Source organism: Periophthalmus magnuspinnatus, chromosome 11, assembly GCF_009829125.3.
Source record: "Periophthalmus magnuspinnatus isolate fPerMag1 chromosome 11, fPerMag1.2.pri, whole genome shotgun sequence".
Taxonomy (NCBI): domain Eukaryota; kingdom Metazoa; phylum Chordata; class Actinopteri; order Gobiiformes; family Gobiidae; genus Periophthalmus; species Periophthalmus magnuspinnatus.
Window position 1 is genome coordinate 10796507 of NC_047136.2, and position 25806 is coordinate 10822312.

General features: G+C 36.9%; 1 protein-coding gene across 11 annotated transcripts; it reads left to right on the forward strand.

Moving 5' to 3' along the window:
• Nucleotides 1–255: 255 nt before the first annotated feature.
• LOC117378968 (myocyte-specific enhancer factor 2D homolog) lies at nt 256–25011 on the forward strand. 11 transcript variants are annotated; one of them, XM_055225176.1, is made up of 13 exons: nt 262–463; nt 5966–6300; nt 8356–8559; nt 10804–10941; nt 11382–11601; nt 13278–13334; nt 14391–14572; nt 15237–15266; nt 17422–17551; nt 18003–18201; nt 18918–18986; nt 19936–19986; nt 21178–25011. In XM_055225176.1, exons 2-13 carry the CDS (start codon nt 6247–6249, stop codon nt 21590–21592), a joined length of 1749 nt encoding a protein of 582 aa, XP_055081151.1. In that variant the 5' UTR covers nt 262–463; nt 5966–6246; the 3' UTR covers nt 21593–25011. The 11 variants fall into 11 exon arrangements, with proteins under 11 accessions (XP_033831564.1, XP_055081151.1, XP_055081152.1 ...); XM_055225177.1 differs by having other exon boundaries at nt 5969–6300; XM_055225178.1 differs by having other exon boundaries at nt 5969–6300; nt 11385–11601.
• The last annotated feature ends 795 nt before the right edge of the window (nt 25012–25806 follow it).

A 25806-nucleotide genomic window follows, 5' to 3' on the forward strand; every position in this document is an offset into this window, starting at 1 on the left:
CCCGGCTTGTGTTCCTCATGAAAAGCAGACAGGGCACAGTAAGGCTACAGTGACATTTTCCACACATGCAAAATCATGCAAAAGGTAAATACTGAGGCGGAGGGATACAAACACTACCACACAACATGGCCGTCACCTCCGTCATGTCCTCTCTCTCAGTCCCGCCCACTTCAGTGACAACGCGTTCTGATTGGATAACGTTATGGCATCTCTGCTTCCCATTGGCTGATTTACACGTCAACCATTAGCTAATGTCAATGACGTCGGTCGTACACTGGGTACGCTGTATCGCCTGGGTGGACAGTATAGTTACTTCAACACTAAATGGAATAAAATGCCTCAGATTCGTATAAATAAAACCGTCGTTGGACCGTAATTAATTAACGCTTTTTAATTAAGACGTGTCGCCTTTGGAGCAAGTGGAGGCAAACCTATTTTCGGCTTTTATCAGCAATATTTCAGGGTAAGTGGAGTGATACATTTCCTTCCATCGTCTTTTTTCCTCGCACATAAGCTGGGGTTATTATTTAAATATGACAAAGTATTAAGCAACATCTTTATTCAAATGTACCATATAAAATAACAGGTTAAATGTAATTAGACATGTGTTTTTATCATGTTGATTGCATTAGCTTGTCAATCCGCGGATAGTGTGAAGAAGGCAATGGCTCTCGGCGGAGTCGTAGCTAGAAAATTGTGAAATGGCCTGTGCTGCTGGAGTCGCTCGTTCGGTTGCCCTGTAATTCAACCCGATCGAGTTGCCCTTACTGGGGGCATTTGTGCTGTTAAATCAGGACGTACAACTTGATAAGAGCACTCTAGTAGCCTGTCAAAGGAGAAACCGATTGCTACCTGTCTTTCCCTGGGCCTAGTCCGTGTCTATTATGCCCCATATGCCATGATAGCAGTGTTTATGGACTACAGCTATGCCTCCACTGTATGCAAAATATAACACAGCCCTATTCAAATTGCACCATTCCAGGTCACGCTATTATAAGCTAAAACTGTTGTGTTCACATTTACAACATTATTATAAAACAATAATAGGTTTTTGTTTTGATTAGCTTTGAATTTCTACAGTAGGCTATTTGGAAAATCAAGAAGTGTCTCCATGACCTTATTATGATAATTGACCTACATGAATCTAGACCACCTATAAACTATTATTTACCTTATTATTACTATTTTAAGCTTCATAACTAACCTCAATGTTTCTTAATAGCTATAAATATGAAGCTTATGTGTTAAATTAAGTAGGGCAATTTGACAGTGATGGGCTGTGAATATATAGAGACGTGTCAACATCTGGTTAAATGTCATATTAACTTGAGTATCTTATGCTATGCGCTGCCTTCAAATAAATGATTCATGAAATAAAGTAAAAGGTGATCTGTTTGGGCTGCATTGATTTGTAAGTCTAACTAAAACAACATTAGTGGAGTGTTTGCAAAGGGATGATCTTGAACACAAGTTTGCGTTTTCGTATGTGTAAATAAGGTTTCGCATACAATATACTGCAACAATTGACATAAAATCCATACCAAACAGGTAGCACTGTAAAAGTAAATAATCTAGTGTTAGAAATAGAATTACTCTATATTTATTTATAGTAGTATGAAGTAGGTGAAAGAGACATAGAGCTGGACATAGAGACATGTGTATAGCCAGTTAATCAATGAACTTTACAATGTTCGTATTGTGACATGACATTGCCCTGATAAAATGGTTTCTTATTTTAATTTATTGGTAATTTCTTGCGAATTGTAATAGTGACAATATTATATGGGACAAGAGAATGCATAGACCATGACAGTTCCTATTAAAATGTCAAATTTGTGCTACAAATTACAACCATTTTTATTTTTATACAAATATTTTCCTGCTTATTGTACAGTAGGGTGACTTGAGGACAGCACATTTTGTCAGTATGTATCCTAGTGTACAGTTTTGGTATTGTTTCCTATAGTGCCACTCAAGAGTGTTCATTTCTAAGGAAGCAACATTTCTTATCCAGAAACACTTGATCTGCTCTCGGTGGAAACCCCTTCTGTGTTTTAGCCACTTGGACCATTTATCTCTGGGCTTTGTCACATTTCATTGGCCAATGCATAATCTGCAAAAGGTCAGTGCCACTAATTACACTACTCCAAAACAGACTATGCAGGTTACTCTGGGCTGATTACTCTTTCTCAGCGTTAGATTATCTCACAATTGCATAACCCTGATGACGTGTTTAAGCAAATAAAAAATTTGAAAGCAACTACTTATTGATTGATTTAATCTCAGTATTTTGTATTGTTTTGGTTTGCTATGTAATGCACACTAATTTCAGTTTTTGCCTTAGAGAAGACCTCATTATTTCTGCCTCCAATCAGTCCTCTGGCCAAATCCTAATTGAGCCATCAGCGCCTCAAGGGCCATGACGAGGGATGGACGTGTCAATTACAGTAATGAGGGGGCAACCACAAACTAAAGGGCATTCAGGGAGAGGGACCCAGTCCGAGCTATGGTGCAGGTCTGAGGTAAAACATAAACTAATATTGTCACCCCAGAAATGGAAGCAAAGCAAGTGTTCTTAAAACTGTATTTTGAATATCAGAGTAAATGCGTTGGAGTACCACGGGATCATTTTAGGGCTTCAAGACAGACCATAACTGAATATAAAGGTCAATTTCAGCTGTAGCCATTAAAGTATAGAGGATGTTAATATAATGTTTTGTAACTTGGTTGTGTGATACAGCAAACAAATCTATTCAATGTTTCAAATTTATTTTTATGAACAAGTAATATAGCTTTTAATCTTAATTTTATTAACCTAAACAAGACATACTTATTGCCATTTAACAAAAAATAGTCACATTTTATCCTGAAATCTGCTCCAAACCACATGCTTTAACTGACAGAAGATTGACTAAGCTTCTTGATTAAAAAAACCCAAGCTGGTCATTGACAATTTAAAATAATTTGATCTTGATTAAATTAAAATTTGATTAGTTGCACAGTCTCAATCTGCTGCACATAGAGCTCAATCTGCCAATATTTTTGCGTATATCCTGTAGATTTCTACAAACATGTTCTGAATTACATATTATTCTTGCATTAGTTTAAAAGTTCCAATTTCTGTTTTCTCTTGAAAATGAAGGCTCCTGGACACTGTTGATACTTGATTTAAAATTATTGTGCACATCCAATTAACTGAAAAGGTATTATTATATATTTGTCTACTCACTCAACCTGAGATTATTTTTACTGTCTTGTTCTAAAGGTAAAAAAGGACTATTGGACTAATGGCATATAATGTTTAGTTGTGTTATATTGATTCATTTATCAACACTTGTCTCTGAAAACCAATATTTACAATTAAGTGTTATTGTGTCTTTTGAGGGTGATTGATAGTTGGTATCGACTGATGCTGGGGCTTATTAAGTGTTCTTACACTAATACCGTGTGTGGACCAGTGGGCTGCAGTGCTATATTATAGGTCATTGCATTTCTATCTAACAACCTCTAACTAACATTATATTTCTGTTACTATTGATAGAGTTGTAAAATATAATGTAGTGAAAATAGATAGTCATATGTCACAACTGAAAAGAAAAAATAGAGAGAGACCACATAATATTAAATCAGTTACATAAATTATGATTTGTCTCAGAAAGTTACATTATGTAAAAACTGTTTTAAGCATTCATTATGGTATGGATGACATCGCTGCTGTTCAATATTGTAAGTGTCTCAGATCTGTAAAAAAAAAACCCTAATCTGAATTGTTACTGAGAAGTAGTTATCAGTTACATAAGACATTAAGCCAGATTTCTGTAAATAGTTTGTTTTAAGAGCTTTACAATGAAAATAACAGACCCATTTAAAATACAGTAAAACTAATGCTTGCTACTAGCTTATTGTGTGATGAATGTGCTTTTCTATGAACTGTGTTTGGATAATATTAAATCACATATTGCAATATCAGCAAACACAATATCCGTACATCACAAAAAACTAAGTTACAGTCATCTATCTGTCTGACAAATTTATCCTGTTGCTTTGTCCGATCATTGCCATCTTTTCAAATGAACTGGGATGGGAAAATATTAAACAAAATGAAATGCCGTATTTAGTTTTGATTCCAACAAATAAACTTGCAAATGTGAAAATATACAAAACAGATTGACAGTTGGACCTAATCACTTCTGTTGAAAGAAACCACAGCCATGCGTTACATCTGAAAACATTTTGGACAGTGCTTTTTTATTTGAATCATATTTTATTTCATAATAGACACAAATTGATGGAAGAAATTAGCAAATATTTCAAAGTAAATTTCAGGTGGGAGTTGTTCCGCCCATGCTAAGTGACACGCAGGTTTTCTGACTTGTGCCTAATCGTCTGGATACTATTACAACACTGATTCATTTTCAAGCTGGCAACTCCTGAAGTGTTGAGCTCTGGTTTTTAGGGGAAGGCCCTGTGCGAAAGTCCTGGACAATTTTTCAGTTTTTCCATTGACTTTCACAACAATCCCACAGGATAAAGTTGGAAGTTTAGGGTCGAGAATGAAGAGAAAGTCAGTTGCGAAAGGACTGAGTTTGTCTGGAAAGCGTTAAAGGGACTAGGAGAGGCTTGTCGCAGTAATTGAGAACTAAAGGTCACCAGTGCTTTAGTGGCTCCGACTTATTGGTAAAACATTAATAACATGAATAAATAATGGATGAGATTGAGAGGAAAAACGTTTATAGCCAAAGTGGTTTTTAAAAGACGTTTTTGTAGTGGTCTGTGGTCTATATCAAGATTTAGCAACATTTTAAACAAAATTCTTTCCTAACTGCCTATACCTTACCAAGTAACCCTATTTTACTGTAATCACACAGCAAATCTTTAATAGTCTTGTTTTTGGACTGTCAAATTAAGGGTTAAGAACTGAGGAGCTTAAGTTGTTGTTCTACATTCAAGTAATTCAAATATGCTATTCAAATTTTTACACCTACTTCTAAAATCACAGTTTATATTTGTTTTGTTTGTTGACTACTGATTGTGCCATAATACACATTCAGCAATATAAGCTGATTCTCCCTTTGACAACCTTACATCGTGAACACTTTTGTAAATGTTGCAGCTACAGTTTATAATACTTGGACTTGAAAAAAAAAACAGAACTTGCAGGTCATTTAGTTCTGCCATCATCACCATGTATCATTTGCTACATAAAATCCTCAAGACGTTTTTCCCAAAGGTTAATCTGCCATTATCCAACTGTAATAACTTGTTTCATGAGGTTAATGGAGGTGGTCTATAGCATGCAATCAATCGACTTTGTTTTGATATACTGCATCAGCCACAGTATCTCATATTTAAAACCATTGCCATTGTGTTGTATCCCTATTAAATGAGGTGTTATTTTTCATTCAGAATCCATTAGTTTGTTGGTGACATGATGACCTTCACCATTTAGGAATATTTGTCATTCCTTCTATTGAAATGTCTAAAAATATTCAAAATTGAGTTTGAAATTGTTGTATCTTGACAACCCTACCTGAATTTAAATTGAACTGAATTGAAAAGTTACAAATTCAAAGCTATATAGTATTTATTCTCTTTATCATACTATTCATGGATTTCAGATTGTTAGATAAAAGAACTGTTGCCACAGCAATTAACAATTTTAAAACAAAATATGATCTCATTTGACTGGTGAAATGTCCAGAAAATATCACTTATTCATAGGTTTCACTTCCTAGTATAAATGACAATTTGACAACTTTTTCTCTTTAAAATATATATTATTATTTTCTTTTAAATTGTTAATTGCTCTGGCAACTGTTCAAATTTTTCATCATCCTGAAATCCAAGGATAACTGTACGATGAAATGCATTTTATTACTGCTGCATTACAATAGCACAGTAGCAGTTGCACGTGCAGTTGAGGATGTCATTCATTGTCTGAGGAAACTGTGTGTGTCTTTTGCAGGAGTCTGACCTGCTCCTGACCACAGCAGCTGCAGGAAGCCTGGTGGTCTCGGCCTGATGAACTGAGCCCCCCTCACACTTCCTCCGATAAAGCCCCTGAACGCATCGCCGCCTCACCACCGAGAAATGTGTGTGTGTCCTCGAACGCACCACTGTCTGACTGTTTTTGGACCGCTCTGAGAAGTTTTAGAGGTCTACACTTTACCTCCCTTTTACCGCTGGAAGAGGTGTTTCTTCTTCTCTCGATTGACTTCAGTGTTTAGCCTCACCACAGAAAGCACCATGGGCCGGAAAAAGATCCAGATCCAACGAATCACAGATGAAAGAAACAAGCAGGTTAGTTAGCATTTTTGTAAAAACATGCCTCTCAAATGGTTTCTCACAAATACTATAGAAAGTAAACTTCAAAATCTTAAACGTAGGTGTCATTATTAAATAAATGCTTTTGTACAAAACATAATCTATTGTTATTAGTAGACATCATAAACAATTTGTTTACCAGTGACTTTGAAACCAGACAATTATTTAATCAAGTTTACACTATATCAAGAAATATATGTTATGATAAGGTCAGCTAAGGCAATACAGGAATATAATAATGTTAATAATATTATAATTTTCATTCTCAGTAGATTTTTACAACAAAAGAATACTTGCACACAGCTAACACATTTGTTGGCCACGCTCCCTTCCTGTAATCTTGTGTTATGGCTCAGTAAGACCAAACTCTGGGACTATAATATTGGTAATACTGGTGTCAATCAAGCGATCACAGTATCAAACATTCCCAGTATTATCACAATATACTGGATGAAAATGTAACCTTCTGTCCCCAAAATGCATACATTTATAGTAGGATTGTAAAAAATTACAACCCAGATACTAATTGATACTTATTTTAACATCTGAATAATTTTAGCCATGTTTTTATCAATATCCGAACTAGTATAAGATGTTTGAATTATAATATTGTGACAACACTGGTTTGTAGCAAAGTCATGATAAACTCCATAGACCATTATTATTGTCAGTATCAATGTAACTTAACATTAAGGGTGCGTGTTTGAGACCTGTTCTGGTCCTGTTTTAGTCCTGGTCTAGTCCAGGTTTAGTTCTGAATTTAGTCTCAGTTTAGTATCAGTTTAGATGTTTTTTTTATGTGTTTTTTATATGCTTAGAAATAGTCAAATATGTATTTTTTTATCTTGATACAGTGAGATATGATTGAAAATGATGATAGTACAATTGGCTAATCTGTACATTGTTGGAGAAATAGTATCAGATTTGGGTCTATTTTGAGCTCCTCCATTTCCACGTGTATTAGTTCAGTGCAGAAAGGTTTGTGTCTCTAAAGCAGTTTGTCCTCCGCATTTGCCTTTTCCAGCCTCATTTGTTTCTCCTCTCGGCGTGAGGCTGCCACCCCGTTCACAGCATGACTCGGTGTCAGTGATAAAACCAGCACCTCTCCTGCCAAAGAGCTTTGTATGAGAGCAGCAGCTCAATCTGATTTCACCCAAGTCTCCAGCCCTTCATAATAAAGCATCTATTGACAGTACTGTGGTTGCATAGGATATTGCAAAGTTTCATCATTATGATACAGGAAAGGCATTATTTAAGAAGATGTATTATGTAAAATCAACTTTTGTGAGCTCTTAATCTTCATATAATGGTGTTCTTCATTAGCTTACTCAAAGTTGTATTTTGAGTGATTCATGCATGTTTGAGTAATTCACCTACCCCCCTATCTCCGCCTACTTCTCTGTACCTACTTGCGATTATTCAAAATATCTAAGTCTGATTTTATGAGTCATAGATATAAAGTTCACAAATGTCACGTGCCCATTTTTCAACAATAAAAATATGTAGATCAAAATCAGCTGCTTGTAAAGGCCACTGTGAAGCAACATGGTCAACAGATGACTACAATCTTGAACAGGAAGTTAGTGGACCTATTTCTATTTTACAGTTGTTTTAGATCTGTTTACAATGGACAGGGTAAGAGTGTAAAATCATGATATATGCATGTTAGCAATAGCATAATATGTCTTCTTTAATGAAACAAATTAAATATCCCAAAAATTGCAATTGAATCGAAGTAAATCAGAAGTCCAAGTTCTGATGTAAACCAAATCCCAACCAGTGATCCATTATAACTTTTTTGCCTCTATGTACTGACAAAGTATATATATGTTTTAAAAAATATGTTCAATCATTATTAATGCAGCAAAAAACAAAGTTCATGTGTTTATGAATACCATACATCCTTCTTAACAACAACGATTTATCTTTTGTCACCTCAGTCACCCACTTCCTCTTTCATTTCAATCTGTTTAAATGCATTTTCATGACCGTAGCCTTATATAGTTGTCCACTTTTTCTCCTCTCCTTTAGGTCACATTCACAAAGAGAAAGTTTGGCTTGATGAAGAAAGCCTACGAGCTGAGCGTGTTGTGTGACTGTGAAATCGCCCTCATCATTTTCAACCATGCCAACAAGTTGTTCCAGTACGCCAGCACTGACATGGACAAAGTACTGCTCAAATACACCGAGTACAACGAGCCACATGAGAGCCGGACCAATGCCGACATCATAGAGGTGAAATAGTACTACAATGACATAAATAATATTAAAAATATATAGATCATAATTAAGTATTTCCTTTTAGACATTTTATTTAACTCTTGTGAAGACTTATTTTTCGTTTGAATAAGAATCTATTGGGAAATATAGAGCTTGGAATTGAACATTTATGTTACGTTACTGGTCAGATCTGCCATATGTCCTTAGAGCTACATTAGTAAAAAATTAAATAAAAAAACAGATCAACTAAAAAGTTGTAGAACAATCAGATAAGCTCTTTGGTGGTATAATACAATTCTAACACTATATAAATGAACGCCAAGTTTAGTATATTGGTGATTCTTGAGAGTTGGAACAAAACAAGTTTTGAAAATGATTTTCTACAGTTCTATAGTTATGAGAGTTGTATGTTTGTAGACTAAGGTCTGAGCTGTAGAGAAATGCAAAAGAACAGGTTCTGAATAAAACACTTAAAAAATGTCATATTTCCCAATATAATTCAGTTATAGTCAACTATGTCTGACACACAAAAAAATGATATTATATATTATATATTACAACACAAGTACAATTATTAATTTACTTGCAATATATGTTGTAATAAGGCTTACTTACCATTGGATTAAAGTAAAAATATATCTGAACACATAAATTGAAATTTTATATTTTTATGAAAGTTTGAATTTCAAAATATCTCAATCTAATTTCAATGCCCTTCACTACTTAAAACACATAAACTGAATTGCAAACTCTATTGCAATAGATCTGATGGAGTTGACAGAAAACTGAAGGAGTTGACCAAAACTAACCTACAGGGTTAACCTCTAACCATACTTCATAACAATGACAATGATTTATCTTTCAATCGCAGAACTAACTATGACAGAAGAGTCCACTTCTCTTCCTCCCTTGACACCTTGTCTCTCAGTCTGTGTCCCCCCTTTCACTCCTTCTTCTTCTACATTTCTTACTCTCATCTCCCCCTCCAGGAATTTTTAATCTAATATTGGTGATTTTAAATATTTTACTTTGCATTTGACCATTTGAAACTCTAGTGTCACAACAAGATTGTGAAATAGCAGGCTCATATTCCATTCTTTAAAAATTTTGTGGGTTTGTCAACTCCATCGGCCTAAAATGTCAGTAACTCTGTCACACATGCAACTTGATGTTATAAAATGTTATTTTTACTTTATAAATATATATAAATATATGTATGTGTATATATGTATGTGTATATATGTATGTGTGTATGTATATATATATATATATATATATATATATATTTAGAGACTACAGGTGAATTTGTCAACTCCAACTCCAGCGACTGGTCAGATCTGATGGAGTTAATGCAGGTTTTTCCCCTCTAAAACATAGACAGTACACAGCAGCTAGTTTCTTTTTCTGTTTGTGAGCTACCATGATGACCTCACTCAAGGCATAGCTTCACTATGGTACTGTTTAAATAAATGTATCAGAACGGAGGGATGGGGTTGAAGCTTTCCACCTGTGACTGCAGAAACTTCAATATTGTTGTGCTTAAATATCAAAAAGTGTAAAATGCTGCATTCAGTGGAGTAAGGATAACAAATACCATCCTCAGAGATGTAGATAATAATACTACTGACTGATTTAATGATGTTTTTGAAAATGTATAATGGAGATGACAAAAAGATAGGACACTATTTTGACAAGCTAACTTTTGAAGAAAAATACTTTCAAAAGTTTACCTTGGGCATTTTTGGAACATTTAAAGCCTTTTAAAAAAGATATGCTATTTTATTCACATTAATTAGAATAAAAATGTTTTTCAGCAGGTGAAGTCCTTGAACCCTGGCAAAGGTCACAAAAAAATCACATTTATTTCAAAATTTAAATTAAAATTTAAGTCAAAATTTTTCAAAAATAGCTCCAGTAGACAGATCTCCCTTAGATTTATCTTTATAAGTATGTCCATTATGATATTTTGAAAATATTTTTATACATACATATAATTGCTGTCTTAGAGAGGATCTGTTCTGTCCCAACTTGATACAGCATTGTAAAATCACAATGACAACACAATCCCAAGCTCTTTTGAGTTACAAATTTTGATTGCTTTACTTACCTGATGACGGATAAAATATCTTTTTTATGTCCAAATCTTTGTTTGTTTTGCTTATAATTGTAACTAAAATGAAACCATCTAAAAATACTGTCTACTTTCAACTCAGAGTCTGTTTAAACACTGATTGTACTTGTCTGTGTTAATTTTCACAGACTTTGAGAAAGAAAGGGTTTAACGGGTGTGACAGTCCTGAGCCCGACGGAGAAGACTCGATCGATCAAAGCCCACTGAACGACGACAAGTTTAGAAAGACCACAGAGGACCTCGATGTACTCTTCAAACGCTACGGAGTAAGTCACAGTAAAACAAATAATATATTATACATATAGCCATATTAAAATCTTTAATAAGATCTTAATGTTAACCACACAAATGAATATTATATGTGTTTATGTGTGGAGGTTTATTTTACTATGTCTCAAAAAATGTCTTTGAGCAAGCATTTGTCATATTCCAAAAGATAAAGCCACAATCATTTTTATATTTAATTTTATATGTGGAGTCTCAGAGTAAGAATGCATCGATCTGTAACTTGTCCTGGTTATGCACCTGCTAGTCTTCATGGGGATATACAAGTTTTAAAGCCATATTGTGAGGCAATAACAACTCCAAACAGGCGCCGGGCATTCCTCTAGAAAAGTTACATAACCTTTACCTTTACAACAATGCTCCAAAATAAGACATGTTCCTTATTAGATCCAAACTTTATTCCAAACTTTCTTGTCTGCAGCAGTCCGCGGCTCCGCCCCAGACATTCACGATGCCGGTGACAGTCCAGGCGTCCAACCCAAGCACGCTGCAGTTCAGTAACCCTGGCAACGCCCTGGTAACTACCTCCTCCTACGTGACATCGTCGTCTCTCACGGATACCCACCTCCTGTCACCGCAGCAACCATCTCTCCAGAGGAACACAGTGTCACCTGGGTTGCCGCAGCGACCGGCCAGTGCAGGTGAGTGTGTGATGTCATCTACGGTACTGAACCCGACATACCATCAGTCCCCTCATCAGGTTTAATGGGCTATTTACAGATTCTGCTACAGAATCCCTTCAATGGGGGACTGTTCCTGCAACCCTGTCAATCAATGCTGTTTTAGTAAGAAATACAGACAAATTTTGACTTGAACCTGATTTATTTATTCATTCACATCCTGACATTTGCGTTAATATTTTTTCCTCCCTGTAATTTAACTATATGAATGTTCTGATGCCATGTGAAACCCAGAAAATCATCTCTTGCTATTCTAAATGCCTTAAACACATAATCATTATTAATAATTAATAATGGATAGTCTAACTTCTACATCTCCTTAGAATGTTGTTTTATCATTTGGAACCCAGAAATATTATAAAATATCTCATATTAGTGAAAGTATTTTTGGCTGTGTGTCAATAGAGAAGGCATACAATATACTGCAGATATGATCGTAACTTTGAGGGGCTTCAACAATTTTCTCTTTTTTTAGAATATAATGTCAAACCTATTGAGTTATACTACTCCATATCAGACATTTTACATATTGACATCCTATCTTCAAGTTCTGCTAGAGAGTACCACCATTACAAATTGAGATATGGAACTGTTATGATTCAATGGTGAGTCACAGTTAAAAACAGAGACGCAACATCTATCTCCTGATGATTATCGAACCATTTTCCCCTTGAAACCTGTAGCATTCCTCCACTCTGGACTAATCAGAGTGTGAGTGACATTTGTGCTTTACCTTCTCCACACTAAGGCTGGGTGACAAAAAATGTATCACAATTATTTCCCTCATATTGATCAATCATCATTATTTTATTTTATGTTATCAACAGTACTTTTAACTGGTGCAATTTCTTCTATGTGTCGACCCAAACTCAAATTTAGCTGATATTTGACACCAATCTTTTTTCAGCCCCGATCTCTATGTGCCCATGTGTCATTCCCAGTTTGTTCTTGATGCATCAGATTTATCTTTTTGAACAGACAAATGCGTAAAAATGGAAATAGAAGAGCAATTAGACAAAAAATATGTCTGTATGTTAAAACGAATGCAAAAAATGATTTTACATCCCAGATTTAGTTAATATTTTAACAAAAGTGTAAAGTAAATGTGTGAACTATAACTAACAGAAATTTGTTGGTCAGTATCTGCAAATTATCGACCACAGCAGGAAGACAAATATTGGATATCGACTCAAAAACCCATATCAGACTACCATTTAACAGAGACAGTAGTTAACTTTCTCCATTCTAAGTCTGATCTCTGAACTTTGCTCCAAACCACAAGCTTTTACTATGAACCTCTCAATTAAAAAGATCCAAGCTGACCATTGACTATTAGAAAAGACCGAATCTCTGTGTAGTTAAAAATTTTATTCATTGCACAGCCCTCTCCACACACAATAATGTAACTGTTTTTGCTGTAAATTATCCATAAAGTTGATGATAATGACCCTCTCTTACTCATAGTACATTACACTAATTATCCATTGACTTTGAGATATGAAACAGGGGCTTTGGAGTAATAAATGAGTAGACTGCATTTGTGATTTTCAATAATACAGCCCTTTGGCAGTGCATTAAAAAGCTCTGAGATGGCACTTCACTACATAACCCTATTACTCATGTCCTCTTTTCAATAGGAGCTCTTCTTGGAGGTGATCTGAATAATTCAAACGGAGGGTGCCCTAGTCCAGTTCGTAAGTACTCTTTTAAATCTTTATACTCTTTCTGTATTCAACGCCACATGTGCTTGCTTGCCCAAATCCTTTCTCTCTCCTCCTCTGCACCATCTGGGATTCAGTATGAAATTAATCAGGGGAAGCCACCACCAGTACAAACAAAAGATAGTCACAGTATTGTCGACACTTAGCTGTGTAGCATGTTGTGTGATCTATAGCCACATTAAAGAGCTGTTTTGTCTTCACACCAGGAGTCTGTTGTGTTACGCTTGGACAAGAAAGAGCCATTGTTCTGCTTGTACAGTAATAATGTTCAACAAATATCTGAAGGAACGCAAAATTATTTTACATGTGTGTAGTCAAACCACAAGGGGGCACAAGACAGTTTTCTTCTCTTCTTGCCAGTTCCAAGCCTGGATAAATTACTAATTAAATTAGAGTACTGTGTCATGAATTGTAGAGCTGCACAGTATGTCGGCTCAGATATCCTGTCTTTTTATAGAAAAATCTTATTTTAACTCTACAAACATGTTTTGAATTCATGGGATTCTTCTATTATTAGGTTGTAAGATCATATTTCACTCTTCACAAATGTTAATGCTCGTGGAGTTTACACTGTGCATTCTGAACAGAATCCTACTTTTTAAACATATCACAAATCTAATTGCAATACTTGTCAGCACTGATATCTGACATAAAGCACATTCAAATTGATCTGTAAAACACTGAAATAGTAGGTAGATTACAGAATGACAAAAACGGTACATTTAAAAAAGGGAGATAATGTACATTAATACAAAAGAGGAAATACATTTGTGTTAGGCTCATCAGTGTTCTCATAATTATAACATGACTTTGACATTGACTTCTCATTAGAAGATGTCTTTTCTTTTTAGTCTTTTTTTTTTTTTGACTGTACCTGTATCCACTGCAGTGTCTGAAAATAGCTCCACACTCAGCCAGACAGCTCCAGCTCTGATTATTTTAGCCCCTATTGTCTGCTCCCCTGTCTCCTTCATTCACCTGTGAGATTTAATTGATTTCCGAGCGATCGCACCTTTGTCTCCCCTGCAGCTAATGGATACACCAGTGCTAGGGCCTCGCCGGGCCTGCTCACCGTCTCCAACGGCAACAGTCTGGGGAAAGTAGTCCCGGCTAAGTCTCCACCTCCACCTCCGAGCCCGCAGATGGCCAACAGCCGCAAACCAGATCTCCGAGTCATCACATCGCAGGGCGGGAAGAGCCTTATGCAGATGGTGAGTACTGGAGAGAGCCAGGGTCTGCTGTCACAACTGTTATAACTTGTTTACAAGACTTTTATTGTCAAATTAAAACATGCTACTAGAACAACAAAATCTTTGAAATATCACTGGAGTAATGCTGTACTATGTACTGTACACTTAAATGTCTATCACTTTTTTTAACATGTAATTCACTGGGTTTACCATTTATTGAGACAACTATGGCATCCTCCACAATCTTAATTGTCTCTTTATACAAAAACACTAATAAAATACAAACTTAACGTTTTCACTCTATGATGCAGCTTGTTATCTCATTAAGCGACCCCCTACTATCACCATAGAAACGTGAGTAAGGCAGAAATCAATATGTTCTATCTTACACTTTGAACATTCCATGAGCATCATAACTTGCTATTAGATTTACTGGGCCAATGTCATGATTTTGGCTGCATAAAATAAACGTTTAATTGTGAAAACCCAACTAGTTTTGTTTACTTTGCCGTTTAGTGACTTACATGAATCCACACTCTGATAACCCCTTGATCTCTCCCCCTGTATCCTGTTTACTGAAAGAGTGACAGCAAAAACAACCAGTTATTTTAACAGATTTAGTTTATTTTTCTTGCCTTTGTACCCTACCGCTCCGAGCTTAACCCTTGTGTTGCCCCCTCCACAGACAGAGGAAGAGCTGGAGTTGGTAAATGAGGTGAATTCTTCAGTCTCTCGCATGGGTCCAGGGTAGTCATTGGTCACACATTACAGCAGCATGGTCCCACTGCAGTGCTCATTGTTCAGTCTTGTTCCACAAACATTTCTCGGGATGGTTTGAAATTCGACTGCATGAAGATCAGGGCTCATAACCGTGTCATTTTAAACAGAGTTGGTGTTTTAGCCATGAGTAATTCTTGAGATATTGTGATGATTCTTGTGTGCAGTGTATACAGTGTACACTACAGGATTGTAGAGTGCAGTTTGTTAGTGAGAACTAACAACCTGCATTATACACCTCTATAGTGAAGAAATATGATTTTCAAAATTGATTGTCAAAAAATAATGATTGGCTTGCAAAAAATTTAACCTTTTTTGGTTTGTCATTTGGGAACTGCTATATCACTTTTGTCAAATGTTTCCCTTTTGGTATTTGTAACAACAAACATAAAACAGTAATTTTATAAGTCCCTCTAGCTTTCTATACAAAAATGCTAGTTTGAATGTTACATTACTTACGTCTTTCCACTATTGCCCAAAGCTCACTACAAAGGCTGCATAGAGCCTGTCCATTGGTATTTACTACTACCAAATACAGCTTGTGTCACTTGAAACCAAAATGAACAGTATGAATTATCCTGGAGTGATCTGAAGATGCCACTAAAGCATGGTTGTATTTTCAGCTGGTTCACTGACACATGCCTCAGTCCCCATTGTCACCTCCCTCACCAAATGTTAAAGAGATGTGTTCAAATCTGACATTACATTAAAGGCATTTTACAACTAAAGACAGTTACAGAGTTATAGGGCACGTTTAAATGGTCACAACAGAAAATAAATTGCTAAGCTGGCAATAAATCAGTACATTTAGATTTGTAACAAAGCTAAACATGTAACCTTGGATCATGTTAACAAAAGCACGTGATTCTTGTATTAGTTTATCAGGTCATAGTTTGTGCTGTCAAATGCAGAATACTTCACTTAAATCTTACCCATACAGTTTTACTTCAATAGTGACCAAAATTTATTTGTGTAGTCGATAAAAAAAACAAAACTGTATCTAACCAAAGACTAGTGAAAATACAGACTCTTTTACACCCAATCTGGGCCCAAAGACTTGACTTGTTCTCATAGCTGGTGCTGTCACCCCTCTGTCATTTTTCTACAATACTTCTCAAAGTTACAGCTAGAATCTCATTTTCTTGCTTCGAGTGATTCATTTCCATGGCCCTCTCTGACGCCGCTGCTCCTCGCGTCTCCACAAAGACACTTAATTGAATCTGGCCCTACTCTGCGCTCAATCTTCTCTCACTCCAAATCCAATGTTACAGTCATAACCCAGGCCAATGTTTCCTCTGAAAATCATCACACGAGAGAGCAGTAATTCAGAACTGAAATGATCGCATCTTTTGGCCTTTTGTTCGCATAACCTTAATATCCCTTTTACAAAAACTGTTAATGCATTTTATTATGTGGCACAGATGCGCAGCCATAACACCTCACTGTGTCTTTAATACATTTTACAAGTTTCTTTGTTTGCCAAATGTTGTACCATCCAAATATTTTGAACTGTGAGCAGCAAGTTTTAACCTTAGTAAGCTCCTCAGACTCATTAATTTGAATGAATTACCAGGCAACCAAAAGCATTAAATGATGGAGGTATTGTTCTTGAATGGGTTTTCTTTTATATTACATTAGAAGGCATGCATAACTGTTAATGTGGTACATGTATCGTAAAAAATGTGCACAATAAAACCCCGGTATAGAATTTATATAGCAGCATCTAGTTTTTCATCTAGGCATTGTAACAATAACAATTTACCTTTTTGACCTAATCTATAATAATCTTCTTTACAGTGTAGTAGTAATGTTTATATTACAAGAAAATCAAATGAAATTGCAGAATAACTCAAATGCCTTTAATGTAATCTGCCCCTGAGATGCATTGTTCAAATAAGGATACTACGTTTTTGATGCATGTCATCAAGAACCTCTTGGTTATTATGGTAAATCCTCCACTGTGATTTACGGACTCACCACATCTCATCAGCCCCAGCATGTCGCACTCGGCACAGTCATCCGTGGACCTGAGGACCTGTTCATAGTCCTGTTCTGTGTCAGTTTTGTTGACAAGCTTATATGGTTTTTGACAGAATGCTCAGCGGCTGGCAGCAGGAGCTCAGGTGGCACAGACCCTCACCACACCCGTCGTCTCTGTGGCCACTCCCAGTCTGCTGGCCCAGGGTCTGCCCTTTTCTGCCATGCCCACTGCCTACAACACAGGTAAATTGGACTCGCATTGGGATTATTTTAGTATTTTTTTCTATATGTATTCTCCTTTAACAGTTATGTCTATAATTGTTTTACGCTAGGCTACAGATTACACCGAGGTACAATGTAACTCACTGTAAGTCATCCTGTAAAATCACATTGTTTGGGACCTTGGGTTAGATTTAAGGGAAGAAAGTTGCAATTACACGTTGTACACAGTACCTTACATCTTACTACAGGTTATTACACACTAACTGCATTGGACTTTGGTTTAGATATAAGGTAAGAAAGTTGCTGTTGCACATTGTACACTGTACCTTGCATCTTATTTCAGGTTGCATTAGATTGTTATGCAGTGCATTACATTTTACTACAGGTATTTATACTGTGTGTTACATGGTAAAGACAAAATGCTGTCAACTTCATAGTCTTATCAATGTTGAATTTCTTTGCTCTCCTGTAGAGTACCAGCTGACCAGTGCAGACATCACTGCGCTTCACGCTCTGGCATCACCTGGAGGTCTGTTACCGAGCAGTGTGTCGACGTGGCAACAGCAGCAGGCCATCTCCCAGCAACCACCTCAGCAACCGCAGCAACAACCACAGCCAACAACCGCTCAACAACAGCAGCAGATCAACTTGTCATCGCTTAGCAACCTGGTGTAAGTCTAACAACCTTCATAAACTGTTGCCTTTAAATTTCTGTCCCCAAAAGTACAACGTAATTCTCTGAAGATCTATGTTAAACACAGGCCCTCAGTACCACTCCTTATTCCTGACCACTCCTGACCACCTGTCAGCTTGCATGGTCTCATGTCATAACCTTAAATGCAAGCTCTTCACCTCTTCTCCTCTGTAGTAACCACAGCATCTCACCATCTCAGCCTACCATGACATCAGCTGCAGTTTTATAAAACAAAAGAACAAAGGGAAAGCTTCTTACCTTGAGGTTTAATGTTGCAGATATCAACCCCAAAATACATGGATAATAGTATGCTTCATGCGCAAGTGTTTAATGAGATTTTAGCAGAGATTTAGAGGCGTTTTTTTTGTCTAGAGACTTGTTTAACATATGGCCCTGATGCACTGCTTTAGTTGTGCTATTTCCTTTAATGGATTAATGAGTGCAATTAGCCCAAAGAGGTAATTAAGAGTTGGCAACGCACCATTGCACCGAACAGCAGCACGTTCAAATGAGAGTTTATGATGTCGAGTTTGGTGTCTAAATTACTTGATGACAACTGTAGACACATTTAATGCACTGATAGCACTAAATAGAAATCATACTGATTCCTATTGAAGTCAGGGTAGATGTTACAAGGACTGGTCCAGTGAATATAGTGTTTTGGTGAAGTGTCTCTCTCTCTCTCGTCCACAGCATGTGGGGCGTGGACAAACAGAGCAGCGATCTGTGCAGCCAGGTGTCCAGCCTGGCAGCCAATCTGAGGTGAACAGCCCAGTGTGCGTGTGTCCAATGTCCCATGTTTGTAGTGGACTGTGTTAAAGTAAAGAGAGAGAATGAGCTTAAAGCTGCTGGGACTATACAACACATTTTAGACAGTTGTGTAGATTAATGTGGTCAGAGACTGGACTGGATACTGGATACCAATTCCAATGCCACGATAATACTAAAAACACTCTTTAGTCAATAGAATGTGATTTTCAACATTAAATAATAGTACTTTCTTCTATAGTACCATTTGGTGTTATATTTATGTAATCCCTCAGTTGTCTGTTCCATAGTGGTTCATGGGAGTATATGTCTGTGTGGTCTTATACTATGTGGTTTTGATAAAGCTCAAGATCATTGTAAAACTATTTAGGAAAGGTTCATTTCTGTGAATGTGACTTTTTTAGTATCAATACCTGCTCGAATGAGTTTCTAATTTCGATACTAGCTTTAATACTGATTAGTATCTGATTTTCAATACTTTTGACAACCAGTGTAGATTAGTACGGTGTTTTGTGATAGTAACATAAAAACAGGGCACTGTGTGGATCCACTGGTAAATATAGGCAACCTCCCTTATTATATGATCTGATTATTGCATCAGCCTAAAATTGAGAATACAATTACCACATCAACAGTTATGCACATAGTAATAGTTATATACAATTATACAGCAGTTTGTGAATGTGTTTGTCTCTTTGGACCAGTTTGTGGGAAAACTCTTGTCTATTTTTAGTCACACAAAATTCCCGCTCCTTAAAAACTTAAATGTCGCTGTCTGCATGTCTCTTCTTGAGTATAATTGATCTGTTTTTACCTGAAGTTTATATTCAAATGAAATAGGCCTCTGTCAGTTTCACACCAGTACATCATTATTGTGGTGGTCACAATAATGCACATTTCTTCCTCCTGGTTTGGACTCCAACCCTTTGTTTTGTCCCCACAGTGTTGGCTCTCCGTCCAACCTGCTCTTGGGTAGAGATGAGTGGTTGGGCCGGTACTGTATCTCACTTCCTGTTTCCTGTTTGTCTGTGCGCTTTGGCTGCTCCTTAAGCATGTGCCGTCTGCAGTAGTGTTGTCACGATACTAAAATTTAAAACTCAATTTCAGTACGAAGGAATACACTTAATACTCAATAACATTTCTGATACAGCAATGAAAATGAAAAACAATATCTTTATTTAGACAATAGAATGTGATTTTCAACATTAAATCATAGTGCTTTCTTTTATTATCATGTGGATCTGTGTAATCCCTTAGTTATCCAGGTAGGTTCCATAGTGGTCCATAGTGGAACTAGACAGTGTGGTCTTATACTTGTTCTGATGCAGCTCAAGATCATTGTAAAGCTATTCAGGAAAGGTTCATTTCTGTCCTGTTAATGCGATTTTTTAATATCAATACTTGCTCAAATGAGTATCTAGTTTTGATTCTAGCTTTAGTATCGATTAGTATCTGATTTTTGATACTTTTGACAACCCTAGTCTGCAGACAACAGACTAGACTAGTTTCACCTTTTTACCACTAACCGAATTATTATAATGCATTTCTTCACACCATCCAGCAACTTACTTTAATCCATTCACACATGACTCATGCTTCCTGGGCTGTCCTCTCCTTATACTGGGAAATGTTTCTGCTTTGAACAGGCTTTGGACTGGTTTTGGGGAGATGTAGCTTTGCCCTGTTGGTGCTGTGAAATGTCAAGTGTTTGGTTTTGCATTTGCTCCAGTCTTGTATGTTTGCAGTACTGTACAAAAGGTTTTAAGCAAGCTGTTTCACAAATGTTTTGAATTGATGAGGGGATATTAAAGGATACATTTGTTTGAAAACATGTAGTTGTAGATGATTTTCCAGTAATTTCCCAGATTTTTCCACATCATCCTGCCTCTTCATCCATAAACACACATAAACTTGATAAAGCAGTTAGTGACTTATACACTTGGACAACACAAAGCGCCATCTAGGAATTTATTTCGATGCTGACCCCTTGTGGCTGCTCTAAATGTCTTGTGTCACAACAGATGGCTGTTTTAAATTCTGGATTAGTGTTTTAGGCACACACTAGAATCTACAATAGGACTTTTACCTGAAACCTTTGTACAGTACTGTACATGGTGTATAATAGTTCTAATATTAACGTCTGGTTTTATCTTTATTCCACTCTTTTGTGACCCTCATCTTTCAGGCCAGTGACCCATTTACCTCAAGGCGCCATGCTGACAGTGAACACCAGCTCCGGTGTGAGCATCAAGTCTGAGCCTGTGTCTCCAGGCCGGGACAGGAGCACGCCCTGCCCCCCTCCCTCCTCCTCCACACCCGTGTCCACTGCGGGGGCCATCCTCAGTGCTCCGCCTCAATACCCCGGCTCTCTGCTCTGCCTGGAACCTCCCACCGGACGCTCACCTGCGGACAGCGTCAGCAGCAACGCCAGCTCCTTTGAAGGGAGTGACCGGGACGACACAGGGGGAGGAGGGGGAGGGGGAGGGGGCAGCGGGACCGCGAGCATTAACCCAGCAGATCTGCTCATCAGGGCGGCTAGTGAGCAAGAGCAAGAGGGGGGCAACGTGAAGCGCATGAGACTGGATGCGTGGGCCACATAGAGGATTTCAAACGCTCGTTTTTGTTTTAGAGACACTTGCGCACTCACAGCACTCACCCCACCACTGCCATTCAACACTATCATCACATCATGTCCTGAATCATACAATTTAGCTGCAGACTTTGCCAAAATTATTTAAAAATATTAAAAAAAACAAACTTGTAGTCTGGGAGGATTGCTTCAGATGGACATGGAAACAGTAGATTTTCTTTAGCTTAAACAGACTAATAGATCATGACATTGGACAAACTATGACAAGATTTTACATGGTTTGCATCACCGTGTATTTGCATTGCTGCACTGGCATTACAAGTGGCTATATAACTAGACTTTTACGCCACTTTTGCTGCCATTTCTCTTCAAAAATCCAGCATCTATCAGGATCCATCCATTACTCACTCACCTACGGCACTTTCGGAAATGCCTTTATGTGGTTCTAAGACTGAAACTGTTCTATTCAGCACTAAAAACACTTGGATTTAACAAATGTAACCACCCCAGCAACTATGGAGTGCCAATATCAAAACCTCAAAAAACAAAAATATGCCAAATGCCTCTTGCACGCGGCACAGGGACACCCCACCACACCAGACGCGACAGAAAAGACCAGGATCGAGACTGTTTGAGGCTTTGAGCGCCCCCTGCTGTCCTCACCACGGCTGCACTTCCCGTCCTTTGACTTTTTGACCTCTTGAACTTTTTGCAAGGATTCCTGAAGTCCAGATTAGTACCAGGAGTAGATGCCATGCAGTGATATGCGTAGTGGGTTTTCTCTAGCCTAAATTTGGCTTTTTCGGGTAGTATTTTGTTCTTTCAGTCCACGTGTTAACCTTTTATCTGTTAGTAATTTACAAATCTGTTTCGACGGTCCAGTAGTTGTCCAGCGGTAGGACTTTGTATAAACCACTCCTTATACAAAAGCTTTGATGTCCTCTTTAGCGCTCTATCTACTAGCTCTCCTCTTTCGCCGTAAAAAGTGATCAGAAGAAGACATTTTCTATATTTCTACCGCTTTGAGTTATGGGGCGACTAAGTACAGCAGCGGCTTTCAGCGACATGTATGTACATATGGATATAATATTCGCATAGACTTTGCTAGGTATCCCTAAAAACAAGCAATGTGTTGATCTCAGTGGATCTGTTTGCATATATGAGTGTGAATTTGATATGTTTTTGGAGTTATCGGTGCCGGACTTGATGCCTGGTGACAGTGACGTTTTCTCCGTGAAACTATTTTATGCTATCGTGGATGGTCGTGTACACTCTTCTCACGGAGACCTACTCGGTCGTGGTGTTGTCATACTATTCTATTATGCCACATGTTTTTCAAAGCTTACGGTTAACAGTAAACTATGTCCATTATTGTTACAGACACAATGATAAATAATAAGACACTGCCACTCACTTTTAGTCTAGTTATAAAAATACACTTAGTTAAATTGGTTAAGACTTGTCACATAAGCACACATAGTTTTTGCCTTTTGTTTAAAAATTAAGTCAAGATGTTGGCTTAGAAAAAGTGCTGTTTATTTTTGACATAGCCATTTCATGTGTGTGTGAGTAGTTGTAATTGTCAACTAATGGAAATTTTCTCCCAATTTTTCTTGATGTTTTTTGGGTGCAGACTGTTGACAGTATTTTTATATATGGATATGGATATACACCGTTTAAATCTATGTCACGAAGAATGAGGAACCCAAGTATGGATTCTTTGATGTTATGGACAGTGACGTTCAAACTTGCGATGGGCACAACAAGCAAAAAAGTTGAATAACTAATACTCAGACAAGCACCTAAATGCATTATCATTGATTATCACGCCATTCATTGAGGCATCCATAATTCCACTACCGCAATCATTGACAGGAACTACTTCAAGCAATCACATTACAGGCTATAGCAAAATGTCCAAGCTGGGAGTGCTCTAGTTTGAGGTAGAGGGTAGAGCCACTGAGCTACATCAGGCTTTCTTTTGAATTAATTTAGTTTATTTATAATTCTGATTTGGTCAACACTGAGAAATCTTGTATTTGTTTCAGCCGCCTGTCAAGCTGGCCAGAAGGCATGTTAATAAATATTCACAATAACAATAGTTGAATGCCCTTTGTGCACCACAGACTTAGTCATCCAGTTATTTAAGAAAAGTTATAAATCATATACGGTCTAAAAATAAAAACTTGTAACTTGAAGAATTCATTGGGAAATTAAACACATATTTTTGGCAAATGATGTACCACAATATGAAGTCCTTTCACATATGCTTATGTATTTAAATATTTCCATGCGCAGCTCTAGTTTTAAATGGGTTTTTTGCATTACAAGTCCCATCCCTATTTCAGAATTTGTATTGCTGCTGTTCAGCAGACACAGTTCAGACACCAGTGTTTTGTCATGTTTAAGATGATTCACTTTTCCGTCCCTTGTCGTGTTGTGTAATTTAATCTTTCATCATAAATCCAACATGCATTTAGTTCACTCATTTGACTTGGCTAGGACGCAGCTAATGATTTTAACCCCATTTCATTGGCCATGTTTTCTCCCAAATCAAATTGAAATTGTAATCTTCTAATACTGGTGCTTGACTGAATGGACACACCGCATTGGCTGCTGTTGGAGGCAGATTTCTTGTACAATGGTTCTCTGTCCGAGCTCTAGTTTAGTCACATGACAATCTTTGAGACATGAACCTGCACCCTGTTACTTGTTGTGTACAATGTTTTTTAGAAACTCACTATTTTTGGATTAAGTTGTGCTGGTGACAGTTTCATTGTCTATTACTATAATGATATAATTATTACTATTATGGAGCTTTTATTTTATTGCGATTTTTGTGTAGGATAGCCAACCGTTTTATTTTCTGGTCATAAACATAGTACTGGTTTCCTTTTTTGAAACAACTTGCTGAAAATTGCACGATCAATTATTGTGGTATTAGCAAATGCAATGAAGGAAATACCAGTTAAATGCTGCAGTTTTAATTAAGATATAGAATATATTTATAAAACGTGAAAGAACTGAAAATGATAATTCATATTAATTGAATAATGTAAATGCATGGGCTACAGGTACCATCAGCTCCTGTTTGTTCGGACACAAAGGACATGCATCACAAATGAGTGTGAACTCAGAATAATGTAGCATATGGATACTAAAGATGAAATTTATAGCTAATATATTGTGTTGAGCTAGTCTGCTTTGGGTTTTGTTGTAAAGAAAATATTCTTTTGTTGTTTTTGAGAATGATACAGTTTGTGTATATTTTCATATACAAAGTATGCACTGATATGTTATTGAAATTCTATACCGCTTTTACAAAAAAGTGTTTGTTGTACCAAAGTATCCAAGTCCCTTGAAACCTTATCCTTTTTGCGTATGTTTTACCGTATTTTATATATTAAATAGACAAACTGAGTGACAAAACTGAGTGTTCATTTTAATTTTCTGCCACTAGGTAAAAGTTGAAAGTATTTCTAATGGTTTACAGAGCCAGTGTGCCATATGTCAAGGATTTGAGAAACTCTTTACTTTTCACAGAAGTTAAAGCCCAATCAAACAATGTGCGTTTTGTCACAAAATGTGCCACAGTTTCACCTCACACAAATACAGTGATAATTAAAGATCTAAATTTAGACAGAGACGTGATCACTTTTCAGGGTGGCATCAGCAGCAGCAGATTTGACAAGAGGAATCACTAAGCATGTATTGTTTTTTTCCATTTGATTTTATTATTGAAAACAAACAAAATGGAGTTCAATATTGATTTCCTGAACATAAATGACACTTTAAATCAGTGCCATTCAACACAGAAGAAACTGGTCAAAATGCCTTTTATTATTGATTAGAAATGATTGAATCTTGAGTTGATTAAAATGTGATTATTTGGGCTAGTGTAGACCTGTGTGATGTTGGGCCTTGGACTGAAAAGTACAGGCATATTAATGTTGTGCTTAGCAAATACAAAAGTTTCATTCAGTGGTCACTGAATAATGTAATTATCAAAGCCTACATACATATTTCCAGGAATTTGAACTGTTTGGACTTCCCACTTTATTCGGCTTGTCATCCTTTTTTATCCTGACCACAGCCGAACAGAAACATCTCACAAAGAGAGTGTTGTTTTAAGATTCCATCACCTGGTCACTGCCATTTGATTTTCCTCCCTCTAACAAACTGTGTGGGATTAAAAAACTTTTCCTAACCCATTTTACTAGCATG